This window comes from Trichoplusia ni, chromosome 16 (genome assembly GCF_003590095.1).
Source record: "Trichoplusia ni isolate ovarian cell line Hi5 chromosome 16, tn1, whole genome shotgun sequence".
In the NCBI taxonomy this organism is placed as follows: domain Eukaryota; kingdom Metazoa; phylum Arthropoda; class Insecta; order Lepidoptera; family Noctuidae; genus Trichoplusia; species Trichoplusia ni.
In genome coordinates, this window is record NC_039493.1 from 2,187,874 (window position 1) to 2,209,852 (window position 21,979).

At 36.2% G+C, this 21,979-nt stretch overlaps 1 protein-coding gene across 1 annotated transcript in view; it reads left to right on the top strand.

Annotated features, from left to right (window-relative positions):
* Positions 1-21,979, top strand: part of LOC113501733 — a 47,295-nt gene that overhangs the window by 10,515 nt on the left and 14,801 nt on the right. The window contains exon 3 of the mRNA XM_026882942.1: positions 17,814-17,925. Within this exon, the coding sequence (XP_026738743.1) occupies positions 17,814-17,925 (112 nt within the window). The remainder of the gene's footprint in view (positions 1-17,813; positions 17,926-21,979) is intronic.

Here is a 21,979-nt window from a genome sequence, read left to right on the forward strand (position 1 = left end):
ACGTTTTCAATTAAAATGGTATTGATGATATTGGTCCCTGTAGCACTACGACAAGATATTTAGCAACAAATAGGTAGGTATTAAAATATTCTAATTCGTCACATCGCGAACCACTTCCCCAACAAAGTATTTTTTCTTTTCTATCACGAAAATAGTTATTACAGTCGTAAAATATGTTTGCACGACAAGCATAAAATTAACAAAATAAATAAACTACAGACCATTATCATGTAAGTAAAAAAACAATCCGTTTATTTTCAAGGTATGTTACAAACAGAGCATAATAGTCGTGTTCCAGTTACCGTAATAACAAAATACGTATCATCATTTATGACTAGAACAATCAACAAACATGATTCACAACCAAATATTATTTTATCGCAATTTTTATGTGCGAGCTACCTACAGCGATTGTACCCGCTGTCCACTAGCGACCTCGACAAATCTGGATACAACTGGTATTCATTTGGAGATAATCAACGTGCTCCATTGTGTTCCATCTCTTTCTATTACATCCGTAGAAACAGGGACATACCACTGTCTTAACATACCTCTATCGATTCTCAAAGGATTTGCGGTAACGTAGGCAATTCTCAAAATTAGTTGGCGAAATATTTACACAACTTCATAGTTTTGGGTCGTGCGATAATATTTCAGAGTTGTTTCGCTCTGTTACATCGACTGTAAACTTTCTGGGAAGTCTGCAAGGAGGTGATATAAATCTTTAATCTGAAGGCGCTTTGTCGTATTGTCATCCTTTCTCAAAGTGTTTACGCCTGTCTTTTAGGATTTATGAAAGGGCGAAGAAATTCCTTTTTATAAAAAGTTTGGAAATGTGAAAGATGTGTACAATGATGAACTCTTTTTTATCAACATCCTAAATATATCTACCATATTTGTGTATTTTCTTGAACATTATACAAGGCGAGAAAGATCTATTCAAATCTCTAAGTAATAACAATTCAGCTGTATCAATTGAGCAGAGATCTCGCAAAGATCTCGCCACCGTCAAGTAAATTGGCCGATGTCTCAATTCGGACAGTGCTCCGTCTATTTATAGTGGTCCTATCAACTGAGCAGATGTTACTTGATAGAAATGAATAAGATCCTTTTATTGCTCTGTCAAGTTCAATACTGGGGCGATATGGAGCCGTTCCTTAAGTATTTGAAAAGTAGGCACTGCATTCCATAATGATGACACGGCAATTTGCATTAGGAGTCCGTTATACTGAACGAAATGGGTTTTTGAGTAAGAAAAATCGATGAGCCCTCGCGACATTGTGTTAGTCTGTATTTTATTGCATCGTTAGCGCCTTGTTATTTCTTACAGAAGTGTTAATTAAATCATAGTGCAGTAAATAGGTAAAATACCTTCGTATTTATGTTCTGCCTTTAGAATAAGTGCGAAACAATTTCCCTGGAACTATCACACTCTAGTGGTTTCCCAAGCCGCGGTGCTATTCATGCGGAGTACCCTCAAGACTCCTACTTATTACAATTAAGAGGGCGAGGGATCAGGAACTAACTAGTTAATTAATCCCTCTTTGATAATGTATGGGGATATGGTAGTGGGTGGAAAATTAATCGTAGCAACTGTGTACTAGCAAACAGAATAATAAAAGAAGTAAGTTATGAAGTTACGCTACTGCAATAAGTTAAATAAAATACGCTGACTACTTTAATAAAGTCATACCGTAATAATGCCATAAATATAGAAACTGAAGGAGTAAATAAAGTTCCAGATGTTATTAAAATCGATAATTCTCATTATTTCTAAATGAACTCCCAAGATAATGATACTAATATGTTGAATAATGTGGTTGGTAAACCGAACATTTTATCCGAATTCTGCTGTCACACATGCTATGAATTCTCTAAATAGATACCCCGAGCCCAAACCTGGACTGACCCCTAAATACCATTCAAAAGCTATGTACAGTAAAACGTTTGGATCAAACATCGGAGTTTTATGATCAAAGTAATCTACTTTTACGAGTGTGACAATGTTTGCCCTCATTTCACTGCTTTCAGTCATTTTTAATCAACCTTTCGTTGGAAATCATACTTTTATATTGCCTTTTTATGTGTAAAGTGCTAATTTAAAGTGTTGCCGCGACTCAGTTTTATTCGTACATTATAAAATGCACAAGTTTGCAATGAGTTTTATTTTTGTTAGAAATTCTGTGGTGTGAACTGACATTCATTATATACCATTATATCCGATGGGTCTTAGGGTAATAACTTAAATAATAGTATATGATATAGTTCGTGATTATCAACAAATCGTTTACCTCTGCCTGACAGACAACTCCTGTTAATTTCGCACGCGTTCGAACCCTTTTGTTTTTGAAGGGTGATCCGTGATAGTCTGAAAGGGACTCAAATCGTATTTTATAAATCTTCTCATCTTAGTAATTACTTTTATCAGGTTTTTTTTTTTTGGTTCCTGGTACTGTGCTAACATAGTGTATCTGCTTTTCCATAGTATTTCCATTAAATTTAGTATTTCGCTTGCAAGTCCTGGTAAACCTATCCATTTAAATTACTGTAAAACATTTTACATTATTCTTTCTTACTTGTACAACTTAGAGCGTTTCTCGCCTCTCGACAATCACAGTTTTTATAACGCTGGTAATAATAATCGCACATTGAAAGTCCGTTTATTGGCCTTCGTAAGATTGCAATGATTTCCTCGATCTCGCAGCCACGTGGTCGGCTCTTTGTTTAGAAATACTCGAAAGATCCAAATTATAAATCGTTTTTAGTCTAGCTTATTGTGTCTTGACATATTAATTGAGGAAAAAAAGACTTCCAATTGTTGCAAAATTGATTAGTCTTCTTAGTTGCAAGTTGTAGCATTTTAAAAAATATTGGAAATCTTGTTTCATTGTTTTGAACTATAAAAAGTACATACCTACATATTTTTCTCGTCTTATTCGTTTTCGCCTCATTTCACTATGATTCACAAATCACAAACTACTTAAACATAGTACGAGTATTACTATTAAAATCTTTATGTTCTCCTTCAATGCTCTCTCCAGAACCACTCAAAATTATGCTGCATCAATTTGCAAATTTAAATTTTATATCATAAAAGTAATGCTATATTAATGCTACTTTAAAATCATTTAGAGGTTAAAACCTACGTTGCCTGGCATTTAGAAATGGCCGGTTAAATTGAGCGTAGAAACAAAGTTGAAGCAAAAACTTTATCAACGTCACTCCCAGGCTTAATGTCAATTTGATAACGGTCGAAAGGTTGCTCATGAAAATTAGAATGAGCATTTAACTTTAGACATGTTTTAATTGTGCGGTTTACCTGTTTGATCAGTTACTAGATATTTCGATTTTTATTAAATACCGTGTTTAATTGTGGCGTCTTATTTTAGCTAAAAGGTGTATAAGGGTGTGAAAATTTATATGAAAAAGTCGTATAAAGCTTAAAAATAAACGAATATACCTAAATATAATAATGTATATTGTACATAAATATGCATTGACATTATAAAAAGTATAATTGATCAGTTTTCACTAATTTTCCGTATCTATTGCAATCATCATTATAACGGGTAAAGTAACATAAATCTCCATAGTAAGTAATCTATAAATAGCCGCAACCCGCAACTGCGTTGTCGTCACAATCATCCTTCATGAGACATTTTTTATCTGGCTATAAATAGACCAATGACGTACTGACATTAGGAAGTGCTAATTTAAAAATAATGCCATCGTTTAACCCGCCATTGTAGCTTTGATTGACTCTCGATCATTCTAAATCGTTCTTTGTTTTGGTGATTCTTGTCGGTCGGAACCACAAAACTGCGGGCAATTTAGAGATTCAAGCGCCTTTTTAGTTAACTATTAAAATAAATAGTACGGCTTCGTTACGGAGGATATTATAGGTATTAACATAATTATCATAAACACAGCTATCAAAAAGCACTCCAAAATTAATCACTTTATGATAACAGACTCACATGGTCGTAAACGATAAAACACGTACAAAAAGATACGGATTCCAGAGATGAAGTCGTGGAAATAATTTGGGGAGTTCCAGACATACCTACCGGACGTGTCTTTTATCAATATCCCATCTGGCTAGCCGCCACCCTCGCCTCCCCGGATGAGATCCCTCGCAGCCTTTGTGCCCATGTGTAGCTTCCGCACTATCAAACGTTTTCTTAGATGTATGACCCGCTATTTTCGGCGCCACCATACATAGATCAATTTGACACAAAATATTTGTCATTGAACGGTATGCTTTCGTCCATTTAGAATTGTTTCGATTCAATTTACACAATTCTGGTGGATCGGAATCTTGACTTGGAAGATTGGACGAATAAAATACACAAATAGTGTCTTAATCTCACAGAATGTGGCATATAAGTGGCGTATCGTTCCCCAACAAACATATATTATTCAACGTGAACGGATCATGGCGTAGGATGAGTGAGTAACCGCGCCGCTTAATACAATTATGATCCTAATCCGTTTATATCGTATTCCCTAGCTATCTGGCGTAGGTTAGTAAACAATTTGATGAACCACAATTTACGGCCATGGCTTCATTTGAGAATCACGTGTTAGACTAGATAAAACATTGTAAATATTCATGAAGCCCTCCGCAAGTAGCAGTTATGAATGAGCGACTGATTTGACCACTTATCCGCCACAAAAGCCATTCAGATTTCAGTGTGCGGAGTTCAATCATAGATAATAGTCATGCTACAGCGGCTCTGCGATGTAATGGCTTGCTCGCCTTTGTAGTCAAAGAACTTCTCCATCTGCGACAATTTTACTGAATATCTTTAAAAGATTTAACTGCATTTCAAAAAACAGTCGTCTGATTCTAAAATAGATACTTTTATCATACTCTTGTCAATATCCACTGTAACGTGGATTACATAAATAATCCAGTAAGTGTATGACGAGAACATCACTGTGTGCAGTTCGATAAAATTAATCCCATTTTCCCTTTCATCTAGATTTTTCCTATACGATTATCAGAACGTAAACAAATGAGTGACTCCCTCTTCGTCAGCCACAAAGCCATTCAGTGTACCGTCGTTTAATCATAGACAATGGGCGTGCTAAAAGCAACTGTGCGATGTAATGGCCGCTTTTGTCATCACACAATACAGTCTGTGTGTTTGTGCAACAACATTGTCACAATAATATGTTTTTTTACGCTTTACCTCATTACACATTCGGCTGACAAAAACATGTTGTCTTGTTAAAATTTCGTTGTTCATTTTGTATAACCATTCAAACTCTTTTCGTTGATCCGTAAACCTTTATTTTTCTAACTTTATTTTTGCTTTATCAGGAATGCACTTAGTCGTAAAACAACATCATCAATTAATATAGTTCAGCTATCTCACCTTGGGCAATTAACCCCGTTATGAATTTGCTGACTGGCGAAGTTTTTGAACAGAGCGAGCAATTAGCGATTGTAATGGGAGGAAAACTGCATTCAATAACTGAAAATTTTTTTGATTGTTTGGGCTCCGTTATCCTTAAAAGTATTCCCAAAGTTTGTCGCATTTAAAACGCGGTTAGACTCATGACGAAAAAAGTTGCAAACCAATTTCTCGATAGATTTTCTTTTAACCACGATCTAGCTATGTTTATCACCTGCAAACACGTTTCAGTGCGTTTATTACGCTTGAAATTAAGTTACCCTCGTGTGATCACCAATGCTCGGTCTGACCGACGGTACGTCTAATCTTAATGGGTCCAATAATGTGGCCATCCATGTAATCGTTTCACACTTTACGACGGCATCAATTTCGGGCATAGTAAAATCTATCTAGCTCAGTTCATAAAGCAATCTAAATATTTGTATAGCTCGGTTTGAAACTACTTTATTTTGGATCTTTCATTGGTATCAATCATTGGATGCATTTATTTATTTTCATACATATGAAGTCCTACTTCTTTTTAAATAGTCATAATAATATTCCATCACTTTCCACACATGTATGTATGTACATATTATAGATAAATTGTACCCAGAAATAACCCAGAATAAATGACCGTGCTCATCACACAAACATTCGTCCTGGGTGGGGTTCTGATCTATAAAATTCGAGTACAGAAGTCAGGGCTACTAAACGCTAATCAACATGCTTTTAATATAAGTGTTCCATTAAAGACAAATGAGGTATCAGATCTCAGAACCTGATATTTACCGTGACTAAAATCGTGACTCGGCGCTGTCGCAGTTTCCAATCAATTTTCATTCCATCACATGACTGGTAGCTTGATGCCAGCAGTAACTGCACCGATCATGTTACTGTCCGAAATATACCGGCTTAAATATGCTCCACTAACTTCAATCGTACGAAACAAGCAAAGGAAAATTTTACAACAATTCTGCAATGATATGTAATCATCCAATCTTCTCTGACTTTCACATTTCAGTTTCTGTCGCATTTCAGCAACTAAATTCATCTTTTCCTGGATAAAAATAATATTAAAGTAAGCAGGCTGAATATTATAGCTAAGGTTTGCTCGTTTGCGGCGAAAAATATCTAAGACGAGAACGCAGAGAACAAATCATATACCGCCAAAAAAATAAACACGAAGAGGATAAAATATAAGTGACAATTGTCGATCGAAAACCTTTTCAAACGTAATTTCATAAAGATCTGTAACAGTCTTCTGAACATCCGAAAATGACATGTGTTCCGGAATACCGAACGGAAAAAAATAGGAAGTTAAAGCTTACCGTGTGCTCATAAAGCCAATAATAGCGATTAGATATATCGTACTTGCGGAAATTGAATCGGGAATTCCGGCCCGGAATGCCTGATGGCGCTGAGGATGTGTGCCGGTTATATTATGGTGTTCAAATGATTGGGAATTGATCCCTCGAGGTTTGCGTAGGCTGTGTCTTACACTGATAGTATAGGCAAGCCAAGTTAATGAAGGAAGGAAATAAAATGCAAAAAAAATCTACTTATCATGTTTGTGTTACTGCTATGCTGTAGATACTAGGGGTGCGCAATGATGACGCATATCATATTTGACAAAACAAAAATTCTTTAAAAGTACGCTTAAATAAGAAATAATGACAAACTAAAGAAACCGTCCTTTTCCTTGCAAAACCTAGCCAAACTTTATTTTCAATTAAAATCTAAGTTGACTAAGTTATTTGCGAAGTTAGACAGATCCCATAAGTCTTGCAGTCCGTGGTTATGATTCATTCGTAACTTCACGACGGTATTCGTTAGGGTGCATGGCATTAAAGGAGGGTGCGTTGCCCTATGTAAGTGACTCACATTTATGCGGAACAAGATGGCTTAAACTCTGAGTAACAGCGATTGTATTTAAAGCTATGTTAGTTCTTAAAACTTTGAGCGTCTTTGACAGTAGACGTTAATCCGTATAGATCCGTATGTCCAAATTCTATATATGCTATTTACATTTTATTTATTTATGAATAAGAAATATTGCACTTAATTTCGAAGAATGTTCGTAGTAAGTTGCATTAAAACAATACTTATTTATTGCTTATTTAATAATCCCAGTAGCCCGCTCATAACTCCACAAAGTTTCTCCAAGTTGTTGGGTTCTTATAGTGTTATGCTCCCTCTGTCGGCGAAGTTTTGGCATAAGTTAATATTCCAAAGGTTTCTACCGTTTTTGGTCAATGTACCCCGCTTTGTGTCATAGGTACTTTTGTAGGCTAGGATCGAAGGCGTGAAAGATTATTCAGTCATGATCGTGTGGAAAGCCTATTGCAATGAATTGCAAACTCTTTCTGGTATCATGTTCTACTTAATTCTCATAGCTTGCATTTTTAATATTCCGTGTATATGTCTGTATCTGTCATTATTTAAGTTGGTATCCATTTTTTTGCCTCTTGTCAAAATTATTTGCATCTAAATAACTTGAGCTTCTTTTTATAAATGACAAAATATTAAATTTCTTTCTCTATAACTCCCATTTGCACCAATTGTTCCCCGCCCTCGCTTACATCGCGCTCCATTTAGACCTAGACGTAGACACAGTTTAGTTTATAGTCAACTAGGGTAATAAAGTGTTTACGATCGTCCACGGCCGCGGCGTGGCTGTCCTTACCATCCCGGAGGAGTACTCGTTAGGGGTATTTAATGAAGATGCCTCCACTAAGTAATGAGCTTGTCTGCGGGGTAAAGGTTCTAAGATATTACGGAATAGGTGAGAAACTTTCCTCATTTTAAATTTTAAATAGTCTTCCTACGAGAGCTTAGCCAGATTTTCTTAAAGAGAAAATATAGTGAATAAAACAGATTTAGTATTTTTAATTGAAGTTTTAAATTTAAAACACATTACGATTGCAGTATTTGCATTTTAATTACACCTATTAATGTTAACAACTGTGTTCCTATCAGCAAATCCTATTACCATAAAATGAAATTTATTTTTCAGCCCGAAACTGGTTATGAAGCTAGCCACTTCCGAACAACGCTTACATTTTTCATCCAACTTTCAGCCTTAAAAATTCAGTGCATTTCTGACTCATAGTTACTCCGCCTCCATCATAATTCACAGCTAATGGCGGCTAGACCACGTCGGTTTTACCTAAAGGATAAAAATATATCACCTGCATGCTGTACTTACTCCTAGTTTAGTTAAAACTTGAATTTGCTTTACTGATATTCGCCAAAAGATATTTATGTTTTCGAGCCGGTAAAGTTTTGCAAACTACTCTCGTCGCCGGCTGCTTATAGTTAGAGCTAAAAATACTATTTTTTGTAGCGCATAAAGTAACTTCTACATGGTGCTTTGTTTTAATGTGTTTTTCGTCTTTTTTAATGGTACTTAAACATAACATGCCCCGTGTCTTCTGAAGACTTTATTTGCTATTGTATAACAACGAAGCTTATTAAATTATATTTTTACTTGTTTTTCTCTAAACATGTTCTTATAACACAGTGCTTGTTTGGTAAACATTGCTGTATATTCGAGAATGTTTGTTTCATACGAAAATGAAACGAAATTATTCCATAATTCATATTTTTGTTGTTATGTCTTCTCTTTAAAAGCATCACGATACTTTTCCTAAATGAAATTAGTATGCAAAGATGCATAGCACTACCCTAATTGTAGCCTAGTTATAAGCTAGGCTTAGCGGAACTGCGGCTTGAGCTATAACCTCGCTTCGAGACTTGATGGCGCAGCGTAAACTTTTGTTTACTGCGCTCCGAATAAAAACGTGCCACCTGCATACTCCAAGCGACGATGATTTATTGTTACCTAACACGTCCAGGAACGAGGCTTGCGGCTTTCCCTTATACCTATATACAATAGACGGCTTGTTTAAGATTTATCGCTAAGCCACGGATAGAATATTTTTGCAGACCTTGTAAGAACCGAGTAACCCGAGTAACCCGTAAGAATTGAGTAATAATAATTTAGGAATGAAAACTTATCAAGTGCGAGGTGTTAATCTAAGGTTCCGTACTAATAGGCTAAAAACAATTTTGTAAAGACAAATATAGGCCGTACCAAGCGTTGTTTAACCTACATTAACAATATTAGCATTTTTTGTTATACATACTAACTAACTTATAGGAATATCATCCGTGAAAATTCAAAGTTTAAGCTATCACGGTTCATGAGATATAGCTTGGTAAAAGGCAGCAAACAGCGGAGCCTTAGCGCTATTAGGGTTCTATTTTTCCCTTGTAGTTGGCTTTGAGTCATCTTACTACTGGTTTAAAACTCTCTAGGGTGTTAGCCCTATACTCTATTTCCTATTCCTCCCTTTCTGATCAATTCGATAAAAGATTGAATGTAAAAACAATTTTCCATTAATGAAGAAATGTGATCGATCGTTGTTGAGGTCGAAGCGAACGTCCCTCAATGACAAGGGCGCAATATTGTTGCAATTTGCCACAGTCCTCGAACATGACTTCTATTTTTGTTCAATGCTAAAGAAAAGTTTAACTCATTTCCGTTCTTCTATTGGTATTTTGGACCTTCTTCTATTGGTAAATAGGAGCCAGGTTTGGGCGTGATATACGATTCATTGTCATAATTTGTCTACTGGCTGACTAAAAGAGGAAGTCAATATTAAAGATATTTATTCCTCACACTTCTAATTATCAGTAGCAATCAAACCATTCTAAATATATTTTACGTCGTTTCCGTAGTGGCCATTCCGGGTAGTATTGCAGGAAGCAAACAGCTCGTGAATAAAAAAGGTCTTTACCCATATAAAAACCTATTGTGCTATTGAGCTAAACGATGATTCACAACTTCGTTTGCACGGAGCCAATAATGGCAAACGTATGGGAAGATCCCTTTTGCGCTATCCGCTCGTAGTCGCACGAACAACTACAAATCCGACCAACAGGCCAACGGATTTGATCAGATCGCTCGATCAAACGGCGCATTAATTGTCACTTGATTATTAAAGCGGTACAACGTTCGGCCGTATTAGTATCAAACGTTTTAGTGCCGATTGCACAAGTGTTAATTAGGCCACTTATTTCACACGATTGTGTGTGCTCACTGGTTCGTGCACTGATCATGAATAGCGAAATTAGGACATTATGATACTAAATTGGTGCTGTAAATACAAATGCAGCATCATCATCATTGCATAGCCTGTATAAGGTATCATGAACCGTAAATTATTTATTTGGTCACAAACAGTTTTACATTTATCGTCTAAACGTGAAATTATTATCCGTTCTAAATCTCTCGACCCAGCTCTCATACATGAGATGTAACGACGGTTAGAGAACTCAAATTATGTCGCATGACCGCATGTTGGAGAATTCCGGTCAAAGTCAAAAGAATTTTATTCATTTCGTCCATTTACGGGCGCTTACGACTAGTCCAGACTATTAACGGTTGCTGAAATGACTTTACACCAGCTGTGCTATTTTTATTCATTGCCACAACGAGGGAAATTTAATAACTGTCCGTCTAGACTTATTTGATAAAGATCTGTAGGATACAATTTCAGACAGTTTAATTTCACGAAAGTTGCGGCAGTTCTTCTTTTATTATAATGCCAGGTTTTGGTATAACTTGAATAATTTATGTTGACTAAATCTTTAGGGGTTCTAAAGGAAGATTATTTACTTTCGTTATTGTTTTACTTATGGATGCTTTGGTAGGCTTATTTATATTTCTACTGTTGGCAAGCGAACACCGCGCTTGCGCAAATATCGAAGGTATTTCTTAAGGCTTTGATAAGAATACAGCGCGTTCTATTTTCAGTACAGAGCTTTACGATCTAAGCCTCTTGATACACAATGGTTAGGAAGTTTGCTTTAAGATTTAATTTTAGATGCTTGCTACTAAGTATAAGTGTTAGGGAAACTTATAGTTTGTGCTGAGTTCGCAGCTAAAGATTCCGAGAACACTTTACTTGTACAGTTATTGCAGTATTTTAAGTAAGTCACTAACAGACACTGTTACGATTCTTACCCTTCAGTATTATATGACGTTATACGCTATCCTACTCATGCTTAATGTCCGTTTTAAATTATCGGAAATAGCCCTCGAAATGTAATCTTCATTCATTCAAAATATATGAACATAGGTTCCAATTTACTCCAGTTAAGTTATTATTAAACAAATGACGGGTCATAGCACCTACATCCTGCTTTTGACCTACTGAGTGGTGCACTCGACGACCCCGCATAACTCACGATAAACGCTCAGAGGTACCAAATATTGCCGGGACCATGTTTCACAGTTCCGTTTTCGGAAAAATTATGATTATTACGTAAAACCTTCATATATGAACACTCGGTTGTAACTTTTGCCATTTTACTGCTGTGTGTTTAAAACTTTTGGTTCGTTTTAATATCATACGCTGCATAACGTTTTTTTTAATAAACTGATGTAGGATTAACTTAAAAAAATACAGTTTTGTACGCTAATTCCTCTATCCTCGCCTTGTTTTTTATTTTTCCAAATTGCTCTAACGTTTGACGCATACAAAATTCAGAATATTTAGCGCCCTTGTCACAATCACTGATGAGCCGCTTTCTGGCAGATAAACTTTCACCTTTAGTACCATTTATCTGCCAAAGCAACCATGACCCAAACTTCATAATCAACCTACGGTCTTACCTATGTTGGGAGCATCAGCTTTCAAATTTTCAGCTTTTATAAAATTATGTAGGTCTGGCGACCACGGGCTCTTAATCTACAGGTTTATAGGATCATGTATAAATGTGTAATTAAGTAGAATCCTTTATGACGGTGTAACTGGTAACGACAGTCATGAATATAGAGTTACAGGCGCAGTGCCGCTAACGCGAGTCAAACGCTCGCCACAACAGATGGCCAATTAATTACCTCCTTGCAGAGCGATTGCCTTCCCTAGTTAGATTTAGCTTTGCGGCTGGTATTTCTAACAGATTTTCATAATGAGGTCTGATTTAAATTAGTGTTCTCGGAAATAGTTGAAAACTGGTAGTTCAGTGAGAAAGACTGTGTACAAAAATGACTAAATAAATCAAGGAGTTTTTATAAATTTTTATCTCTAAACCCAAACCTAAAATAAGATGTTCTTCAATAAAATCGTTTTACCATGAATCACGCCCCAATTACACGGCTTAACTAAAAGTTTATTTCAGATTTTAAACTCAAAGACCCGCCGTCCAGCCGCTAGTCCAGTCAAAGATAAATTAATGTTAATTACGGGTATAAATAAACCCTCGGAAAATGGGTACACTTTAAAGCTGGATTTATTCTGTAGTAGCAATTTATTCACGGCTCGATAAAAACAAGCAGATTAAGGATTTTTTACGGGGAAAAAATGGATTGTATATGTTTTTCACACATCGCCATCTTGTCTCAAACTAAAGCTTTTGTTATGAGTATTAAACAATTGATAACTCAACGATTGATAGCTCATCACGCAAACATTTAGAGGACACACACGATAGAGGAATTTATCCTAGGTGGGTATCGAACCTCCGGTATAGCAGTCAGGAACACTAACCACTAGACCAACAGGCTATTCAAAGATTTGGAATGTTATGTTAGTTTGTAAGTTCCGTTCGTCTTGGTGAAGACAATCAGACATGTATTGTATGGTTATGGAGCTTTATTAATGTCTTCAGAGTAATAGAAAATAATGTTCGTCAGATAGTTTCTGTACATTTGATTAAATACACTAACACAAAATAAACAAAATTCATCCTTAAACATGTTATGACAGCCAATAGCGAAAATCAACATAAGAAGCTTCGAATTCTAGAGAAAATGGCGAAAAGAATATATTGTTCAGAAGAAAATATAAAGAATCATTTTAGATGCCATATAAATGTTTGCTCCAGTGAATATTTTAACTTGTTTGCCGCACAAACTTACGAGCTATGATATCCAAACACCATGTTTATTTTATCAGTACCTGAAAAATGTGTTGCGTCTTGCGGTGGGCTCGTTTCACGCCAATCTGATAATGGTTTTCTGAAGGTGTGGTTGACTTTTCTTACGACTAAGCTGCTGATAAGTATTCAGAACGCATTACGTGTCTTAATGAATATGATAAATACGAACCTCCGAAATTTTAGTTTTAAAACCTACTTCATATTTAAGTAATAGAAGCCTGACATCCCTTTTTGACCGGCTTATAAAGAAGCATTTGCGCCATCTTTTTCTTGCAACTATTTTCAGCCATATTGGTAATCCCAAGTTTGAGTGTTTCTAAATCGGTTTCCCTGTACTAAAATAGCTGATATCTCGACGTATCGTACAAGACTCTTGGTCCCTCGGCACTTTGCGAACCTGAAGCCTCTGTCACGAGATATTTTCGATTTTAGTGCTCGCCAACAAAGAACTATCGTTGTCATTGTTGTGTATTGTGTTATATATAATCTTATTGAGAGGCTGTCGCTATCTTATTCTATCCTCATTGTTGTCTTCAAAACTACTATTTGTAAAGCTTAGGTTATCGGACTATGTTCCGGATCGGTAGGCATTTCATACCCTTCTTTGCTTCAGTGGGTATGTCAAATAAACATGAGTCTAGTACTGTAGCCAGTAAAGCGTCTTCAATTGCTGTTAACCCTTTTCGCTTGCCTAATCTCCCTATAGAGAGCAAAACAACGTTCTGGTCATCGTAACTCGAAACCGTTTTAAAATTTCATCTCAGCCCTTCTTTTTTGCTTTCTCTTTACAAAGTGCTTGTTAAAACTTGAGTATAATTTCATTCAGCTTTATATTTCCGTAAATTCATATTTATTACTCAGGTTAATCGTACAAGCATCGTAATAAATATCTGTTTGTGATAGTGTTTACGGCGCATCATTACATTTACTGGTTTATTTTACTACCTAATGGCCATTAAGACCAGTCAATCATAAGACATGCAAAGATTTATTTATTATTCCGGGTCTCATTAATTTAAGTAATTAATGAGTATGTCAACTAAAACAAATAGTTGATAAAAAAAATACGCGGTGAGATTTGCTGTCTTTATTTAGAACTGTGTCGAAAAAGGAAAATTATAGTGTATACGACTGACAACAGACCTGAAAACTTAACAACCGTTTAAATTCGTCAACAAAACATTTCTAATTCTGAAGTGCCCTTGACCGGCAGGATTGGTAACACAACATGGAGCACGTTTGTTAAGTTGTGTACTTATGTAAGTATTTCCGTAGACAAGCTACATAATAGTGCTGTAACAGGGTATTTATATACAGCTGTTGATACCAACCGTGGCAGACGTGGGCCACTCTATATCGATCGCAGTTCAAGGCTTGAGCGAAGGCCACCCGATGCCTACATAATTCGATACTCGGTCTAAACGGTGCCACCGAAATTGCCTTAGCAAATATTGGGATTTAATGGAATTGAGTTATCGACATTATTCTTGAAGCTCTTCACGTAAACTCTTAGCGAATTCTTGAACGCTGTGCTAATTTTCCGCTTCAGGTCTTGGAAAATGTTGTCAATAATAAACCTTCAAAACCAATCTCAAACGTAAACCTCGTGATTGTTCAAATTAAAGCTGTTATTTCCAATAACATTTCCCGGAAAATCGAGTATTTTCCCGTTCCCGCCCCGAATATTACGGAATACCAATTTCTTAATGTGCTACCGGCTGTCTGTCACTCATTCCGACTTTTGACTATTTATAACCGTTTTACCTGAATACCTTGGAGTACATGTATATGAAGCAATAGCAATCATGGCAGACATAATAAATTGCTTATTGATTTATGCTTTCGTTTCATCAGTTCGGTCCTCGTCGGGTCACATTGTTACCGACTGAATACCTTCCATTGACTGCACGCCACAATAGGCACTTATGTTGATTAGATGTCTATACTAGCAAAGTTACCCGAAACTCAATTCCAAACTGAAAAAGGGACCTTTTTTCTCTTATGTTTACCTGGTTTGTTTCTTAGACTCCTGCTTACTTTTAACTCTGCGTAAGACGTCATTGGGCAAAAAGTGCTAAATGAAATCCGTTAAATCTAAACGAAAATTCGTCCTTCAAACATCAAAAAGCAATCTACGCTTACTCTATTTCTTTGACGCAAAAGGAAAGCTTGGCTCATTGTCTGTCGCCCCTAAAATTTTGTCACGAATCCCGAAGGCAACGAAGCATCATTATGTAACCAATGACAGGGTTCCGCGGCTCCCTTTGTGGACTTTGTCTAAACTTTCCCCTTTCCTGAAAACTGTTCGACCTCAAATATTTTCGTTTGGCGTTGCCGCGGAGTCGAATTACAGGTATTAATCAAGTAATGGGCTTTCTCGTATTTTTCACCCGCAGTTTTATATTGGGCAATAACTTGTATAGAGGTTGTTTTATCCTATTGATGATAAACCATTTTATTGTTTAAGTACTAAAACCATCAATGTTAAGGTATACTACCTGTATCTAATACTTTGTTGGAAGTTATTAATACTAGTTACGAGATAAAGTGTGGACTGTAAACACGTACGTGACTGTAACGTTACTGTTTATTGTTTTGAAACCTGTAACGATAATTGGTTTGTTTTGAAATAAAACATGTCGCTTTACAAGATTAGCATCTTCCACAATTACTGTAATTTAAAGTGTAACATGCGAGTTAGCGCTAGTCCTGCAATAACGAGGACAGTCGTCAATATTGATATACATTAAAGATTTACATGCATTAGTACCAGTTTTTTTAGTAATCATAGTTGTATGAGAGGGAAAATAAATAAATATCGAACTAAACAGTGATTTTTAGGAGATTTTTATTCATTATATTAAATTCAGTTCTTAGAATGAAAGTACCACTATGCCATTGATATCTAAAGCCGTAACATTTCACAAGAACAAAGCGGAAATCGACTTATTATTCTGGAAAGCTCCAACTTTGCCAACCGGTACCTGTGTTTGTGCGTCGCTGCCAATAGAAACTAAAAGCAACGCGTTTAGTTTAAAAATCGTTGCAGTGTATATAGGTCACCAGTTCAACGGCCATTGGCACAGCACGGGCAATTTCTTAGTAGATTCTTATCTACACCAGCTATTGCTTTCAACCTATTACCGGGAACCAACCCGTTTACAGAATACTTTCAAATAATTGAATAAAGTAATATCAATAATAGTGGGTATTATGGGTTCCTCGTGCACCGGTTTTCTAGAATAGTCCCGTTTTAGCCCTTGGAAATAATCATTATAATACTTTATTTTCAATCCTACTCTTTGAGTACGATAAAAGAGAAATCTGTATCACCTTTTCATGAAAAATACCTTTGAAGGCAGTTTCTAATTTTCAGTGTTACACGTCAAAGTGAAAGGTCTTTAAGTAATTTAAAATCCAGACCCTAATTTCGTGGTTTCCAAGGATTTTCTTATAAATAAAGATTAGTTACAGTGGTACTACCAAATTACACTAGACGTGATTCCAGAATGCTGATTAGTTACCTCCTCTAAAATACTGATAACAGTCAATCCAGCTTACTCCAGTTATACAATCGTTTTCGCGTACTCCTGACTTTTCCAGCACTAACTTGACTTGCAGGCTTACTCCCAATAGTGGATTCGTTTTTGACTTTGTACCGGTTCTTGAATCGGTTCTGAAATGGTATTATCGAAACAAACTTGGATAGAGTGTTATTAATATTGTTGGCTGTCGATTAAGCCTGGGTCTAACTCGTGCTACTATGCGAATTAGCGCTTGTCGCAAGTTCCAGAGTACTTACTCGATATAAACAGCAATCGATTCTGTCGAAAGTTTCTAATGTTCTTCTGTTCTGTTCGGAAGAATAGTGAGGACGCATTTCACCGGCAGTGAGATATTTTGGGCTGAGTGTTATACTTCGCTCTAAATTCAATACAATATGCCGTCTCAGCTCAAACAACAGATATTTTAACTTTGTGTTCATAACATTCACTTACTGCGTCTGATTTCCACGACCTCCAACATATCGCGTGACGTCTGAAGCCTACTTGAATACGTGATACTCGCATCGCGTGTCTGATACAAAATCACAAATGTACCCCATATACAACTAAATTAAAATTTATGCAGATTGGCGACCGACTAGCTACATAACGTCCAGTCACATATAGTTGAAATAGGATTAAAAGAAAGACTGAATAAGAATAGTTTGTGTGTGTGTGGAGCGAGGTCTTCTGGCCAAACCCGCTGTGCGTGACGTGTTGTGGGTTCGATCCCCGCGTAGGACAAGCATTTATGTGGTCCATAAATATTTGTCCCAAGTCTGAGTGTGTGTGCAAGTAACTTGAATGTTTATGTAACCCCCATGACAAGAGGATTAAATAAACTTAGTGCTGGAGTCGTTTATTACAATGACTTTCCCTTTGTCTTTTTTATATAAAAATGTATTCTGTGTTGTTACAGAGCGACGGCAGTCTACTGCTGACAAACATGGGATTAGAAGACGCGGGACTGTACGAGTGTTCCGTGGAGAACGAGACAGCATACGTCGATAGGGTCAACCTCACTGTACGGAGTAAGTATCATTATGCTACTATTCTATTGACACCAACATCTAAATTACTGAACTAAGGTATGATGATGGAAAATATGGACGACATCATGCATTACCCGTTGCAGTCCATTTCAGGACACGTCTCCCAAGGCATATCACAAAGCCTCATGCTTTTTCATAGAAACGTTTTTAATTTTAACTCCGATTGTTTGTAGAGATGAAGCTGCAGAAAAATTACGTCTGATGAGACAAATCAAACCTACGTAGCGATAAAAAAGGGAAGGAGGAAATAAAAGAGTGATGATTCAATTAATTACGGAAGCAATATCTTGTAATGATGATTGACTAACGTTGTTAACTGTTTATCGAAATAATTGCAGCAAAATTCTATTTTCCTCGAAGCCTTGTCGGGAAGGCGTAGCTGCGTAGGTGTAAAAAAATAATCCGATTAAAAATGAACGAGCAGGAAAGGCGAAAATAGCCTTAACCATTTGTTTACGGCCACGTCTTGCACCAGTTAATAAATAGTATTCACAGATTATGGAAATCAACAAAGAAAATCGTGTTCATTTTCTTCACGAATAAAACAAGAAATTGTAACAAGTCATTTCTATTGAAACCGATATTTCGAGAACCTTCTTGTTTAATATAACAATAGTTATAGTTGGAGTATCGGGTCTCGGCGGCTGCGGTTTGTTGTGCTAGTTCCGCTACTGTTCTCCGCAAATCTGTTTGATTGTGTGGAGGTATGCCGGCAATCCTATCGATAGACATTGTTGTGAACTGCTGGATTTGTATTGAGAGATTACACACATACATGAAGTAATTTCGTGTTGCATAGCTACTGGTTTAAGGGAGTATCTCGCAAAAAGGCTGAAACTCGTCAAACCAATTGGTTTGACGAGTTTCAGCCTTTTAACGGTTCCAAAGTGTACTCAATTGAGTACACTTTAGAACCGTGCAACTAGAGGCAGTAATGTAATATTTTAATAGTGCCTGAAAAACGGCCTATTTGGAATAAAAACTTTTGATTTTGAGTAAATATTCACACCACATAAATTTCTCAGTCAAGAAAATTAAGTAAAGAAAGGTCGAGTCTTTTTAAGCCGAAGGAAATTAAAAGTACCGCTCTTGAATATAATGAAACCAAAACACGTGAAAACGAAGCCTCACAAAAATTTTACCGTGTTCAATAGTCACGTTTTTATAGGTAAACTGCTGAAGCAATTTATTAAATCTTTTACGGACCGATATTCAGTTCTAGGAAAAAAGGTAGGTTACATTTTGTTACTAAAAAAGTTTCCCCTAAAATATCAGAAGTGATTGAGAATAGTTTTGGGAAATTCTAATACAATTTTCAGCGATTTTTAGTAAAGTCCTATAAATTTTAAAAGGTCCCCGGACGATCCAACACTTTACCGCTTGTAGTTTTTGGTTTCGTATTGATGAGATATTAGACATGTTTGATCGTTTACGCAGCTAGTTTAAAGACTTTGGATCTTCGTGCGATCAGTATTTTAATCCTTGTGTAGCGGTAGTTTTCACAAACATTAACAGACGCCCATACGCGGAACAAGCTTCATCGAACCCGCGACACGTTGTGCACTGTAGGTTTCATGGTAAATGGCTACCCGTGCAGTGAAATTTCACTTAGTTCGAAGCTCTTCAATGAAATTTTATATAGTACATTTTGCACTGTATGACGCAATTGGATTAAATAACCTTTAAAACGTTAGCAACAAACATGTAATTTAGACAAATGAAATTTACAGTTTACAAAGTTTTATCAAAATTTTCCGTGACTTCCACAATGGCTTCGCCTCATAAAATCCAGCGACAACCGGAATCAATTCGAGTGAAGTTAAACTAAGTGCTCAATAACTAGCCACCTGTTACAGCCTTATTACGATGGTTAAGCAGCAACGAATATTAATGATGCTGTTTCTGAAGTGTACTCGACGCGTTTCATGCCGCGGTACGAAAGCGAGCAAACGTTTTAATGTTGCTACTGCGGCTTGTTCTGTGGGTTTAATCTTTTTCAGATTTAAATGTAGCTTGATACTGATATTTTTAAAATCCCCTGTATCATTCGGGCAAAAAAGTCGATAGGTACCGAAGTTATGTACAATCAGAATTAAACTCGTAGTTTTGTAATCTTATTTGTGTATTGGACTCAACATGATTATATTAGTTTAAGACATCCAAAGTCTTACGCAATGCCTTTTATCAAAGTCGAACTTTATAAATTGCCTTATGCACGATCTTTGATATACCTTATATTATATACCATACCTAACCTTAACCAGTAAAAAATCAAAAGTCATATTTTTCCGTTTACACAACGGAATAACGCTTCATACTTTGCCAATATTCCTATATACATGAAGGTAAAGGATAAAGTGATTTGCAAGTCTATTCTGAGCCAGTGTGGCTTCTATTCCTGGCGCTGCAGCCACACGAGTCAATCACATCGATTGGCAGCAGCTGAGCGTCGCACGCCTTGTGATAAAATCGTGGTGGGAGCTTTAGATCTTGTTATACACCGTAATGTTAGTCACCTAGGAGTTATTGCATGGCCAATGAGCAGTATAGGTGTCTTCTATTTTGTGCATGGAAGACTGAAGACGTAGAGGCTGATCAATCATAGAAAAAAGGGACTTTGCTGATCAAGATCTTTAAAAGAGAGTTAAAAATTATTGTTATCACCTTGATTAAGCTAAAATATACGCAAGTCTTATAACTTACGCAAATCTTATAATCTTTTTTGAGTAGTAGACAAATAAAGACCAATAGAGATACTTGTAATTGCAGTCCAATGTATGTAAGATAATCAGCGTTAAACGTTTCATGTAAAATCCTCTTTAGCAAATTACACTACAATAGTACAATAAAATCGTGAGCAACGTAGTCGTAAACTGTGTAATTCTGTTCAAAGCTGAGACCGAGCGAAAGCTTCTTAAACCATTGTTTAGACTCTAAACACAATTATGGAAGCATTGAGTTCGAATACTTTTCAACCAATAAATATCGAGTGCTCTTGCAAGTCTTACTTTTACTTCTAGTAGTGTTAGTACACTGTTTTTCCATTAATTCTGTAACGATCTCGATTATTCAAGCGCCGTTCGATCGTCTACTTAGTGTTAAAGCTCTGTAACAGTTTAAAATGTCGCATTGTGTTGGAGGGAAACTCGATTAAACACAATGAGAGCAATACAATAATCCCAGCGACACAAATAGCAATCTGATAAAATGAACCTGCTAGGGACACCATGATTTTGGTACTTTGAACACCTACTTGTAGATTTTTTTTTCGGAAGTCCATTTCCGTACATTCATTCAATCGTTTTTTACTTTCGCTTTAAAAAAGAACTTGATTGACTTGAGACTTCAGTTTTTATTTAGACGGGTTAAGGTTAGTTTCCTTTGGTTTTCTGTGAGACAGTGAATATTTACATATTGCGCTGACTATGATGACCTGACATTGATTTAAAAAAAACTATGCCTTTATAAAAAAGATACATTCACATTCAATCCAGATACAGACTCTAGAAGTGTTGGCAGTAAATTACTTTTATCAGAACCTATTCGTATTTTATTACGAATTTCGCTATTTCTTTACAAGTCTACTAGACATCGGATAACCATAAACTACGTCACCCTCTCAATTTAATACACTTTCCGTTCCGACTCCGCTAGTAAATAAACGAAGACGCAGTGTCTTCGTTTATTTTTATTGTGTAAAATATTTCATATCTTCCAAAGAAATTTATTATAATAGCCGTTAAAAAACTGTATTTGTCTTTTGTTATTTTCCGTTAATAGTGTAGCTAACCTACCTTTATGATTAAACTGTAATGTACGGTAAGGTAAACAAATGTGATAATTATCGTAATCGTATTAGAGTAATCAAAACCACAAAAACAAATCCTTCCAAGACTGCATTTCAAATACCTACTCCACACCACTGCGCTTGACCTGTTTTAATTGATATCTCATCATCATTACAGCTTTTAACGTATAAAAGTTCTGCGTATGTAGGTCATGCAAAAAAATCTTTCAAATTAAACCGAGAATC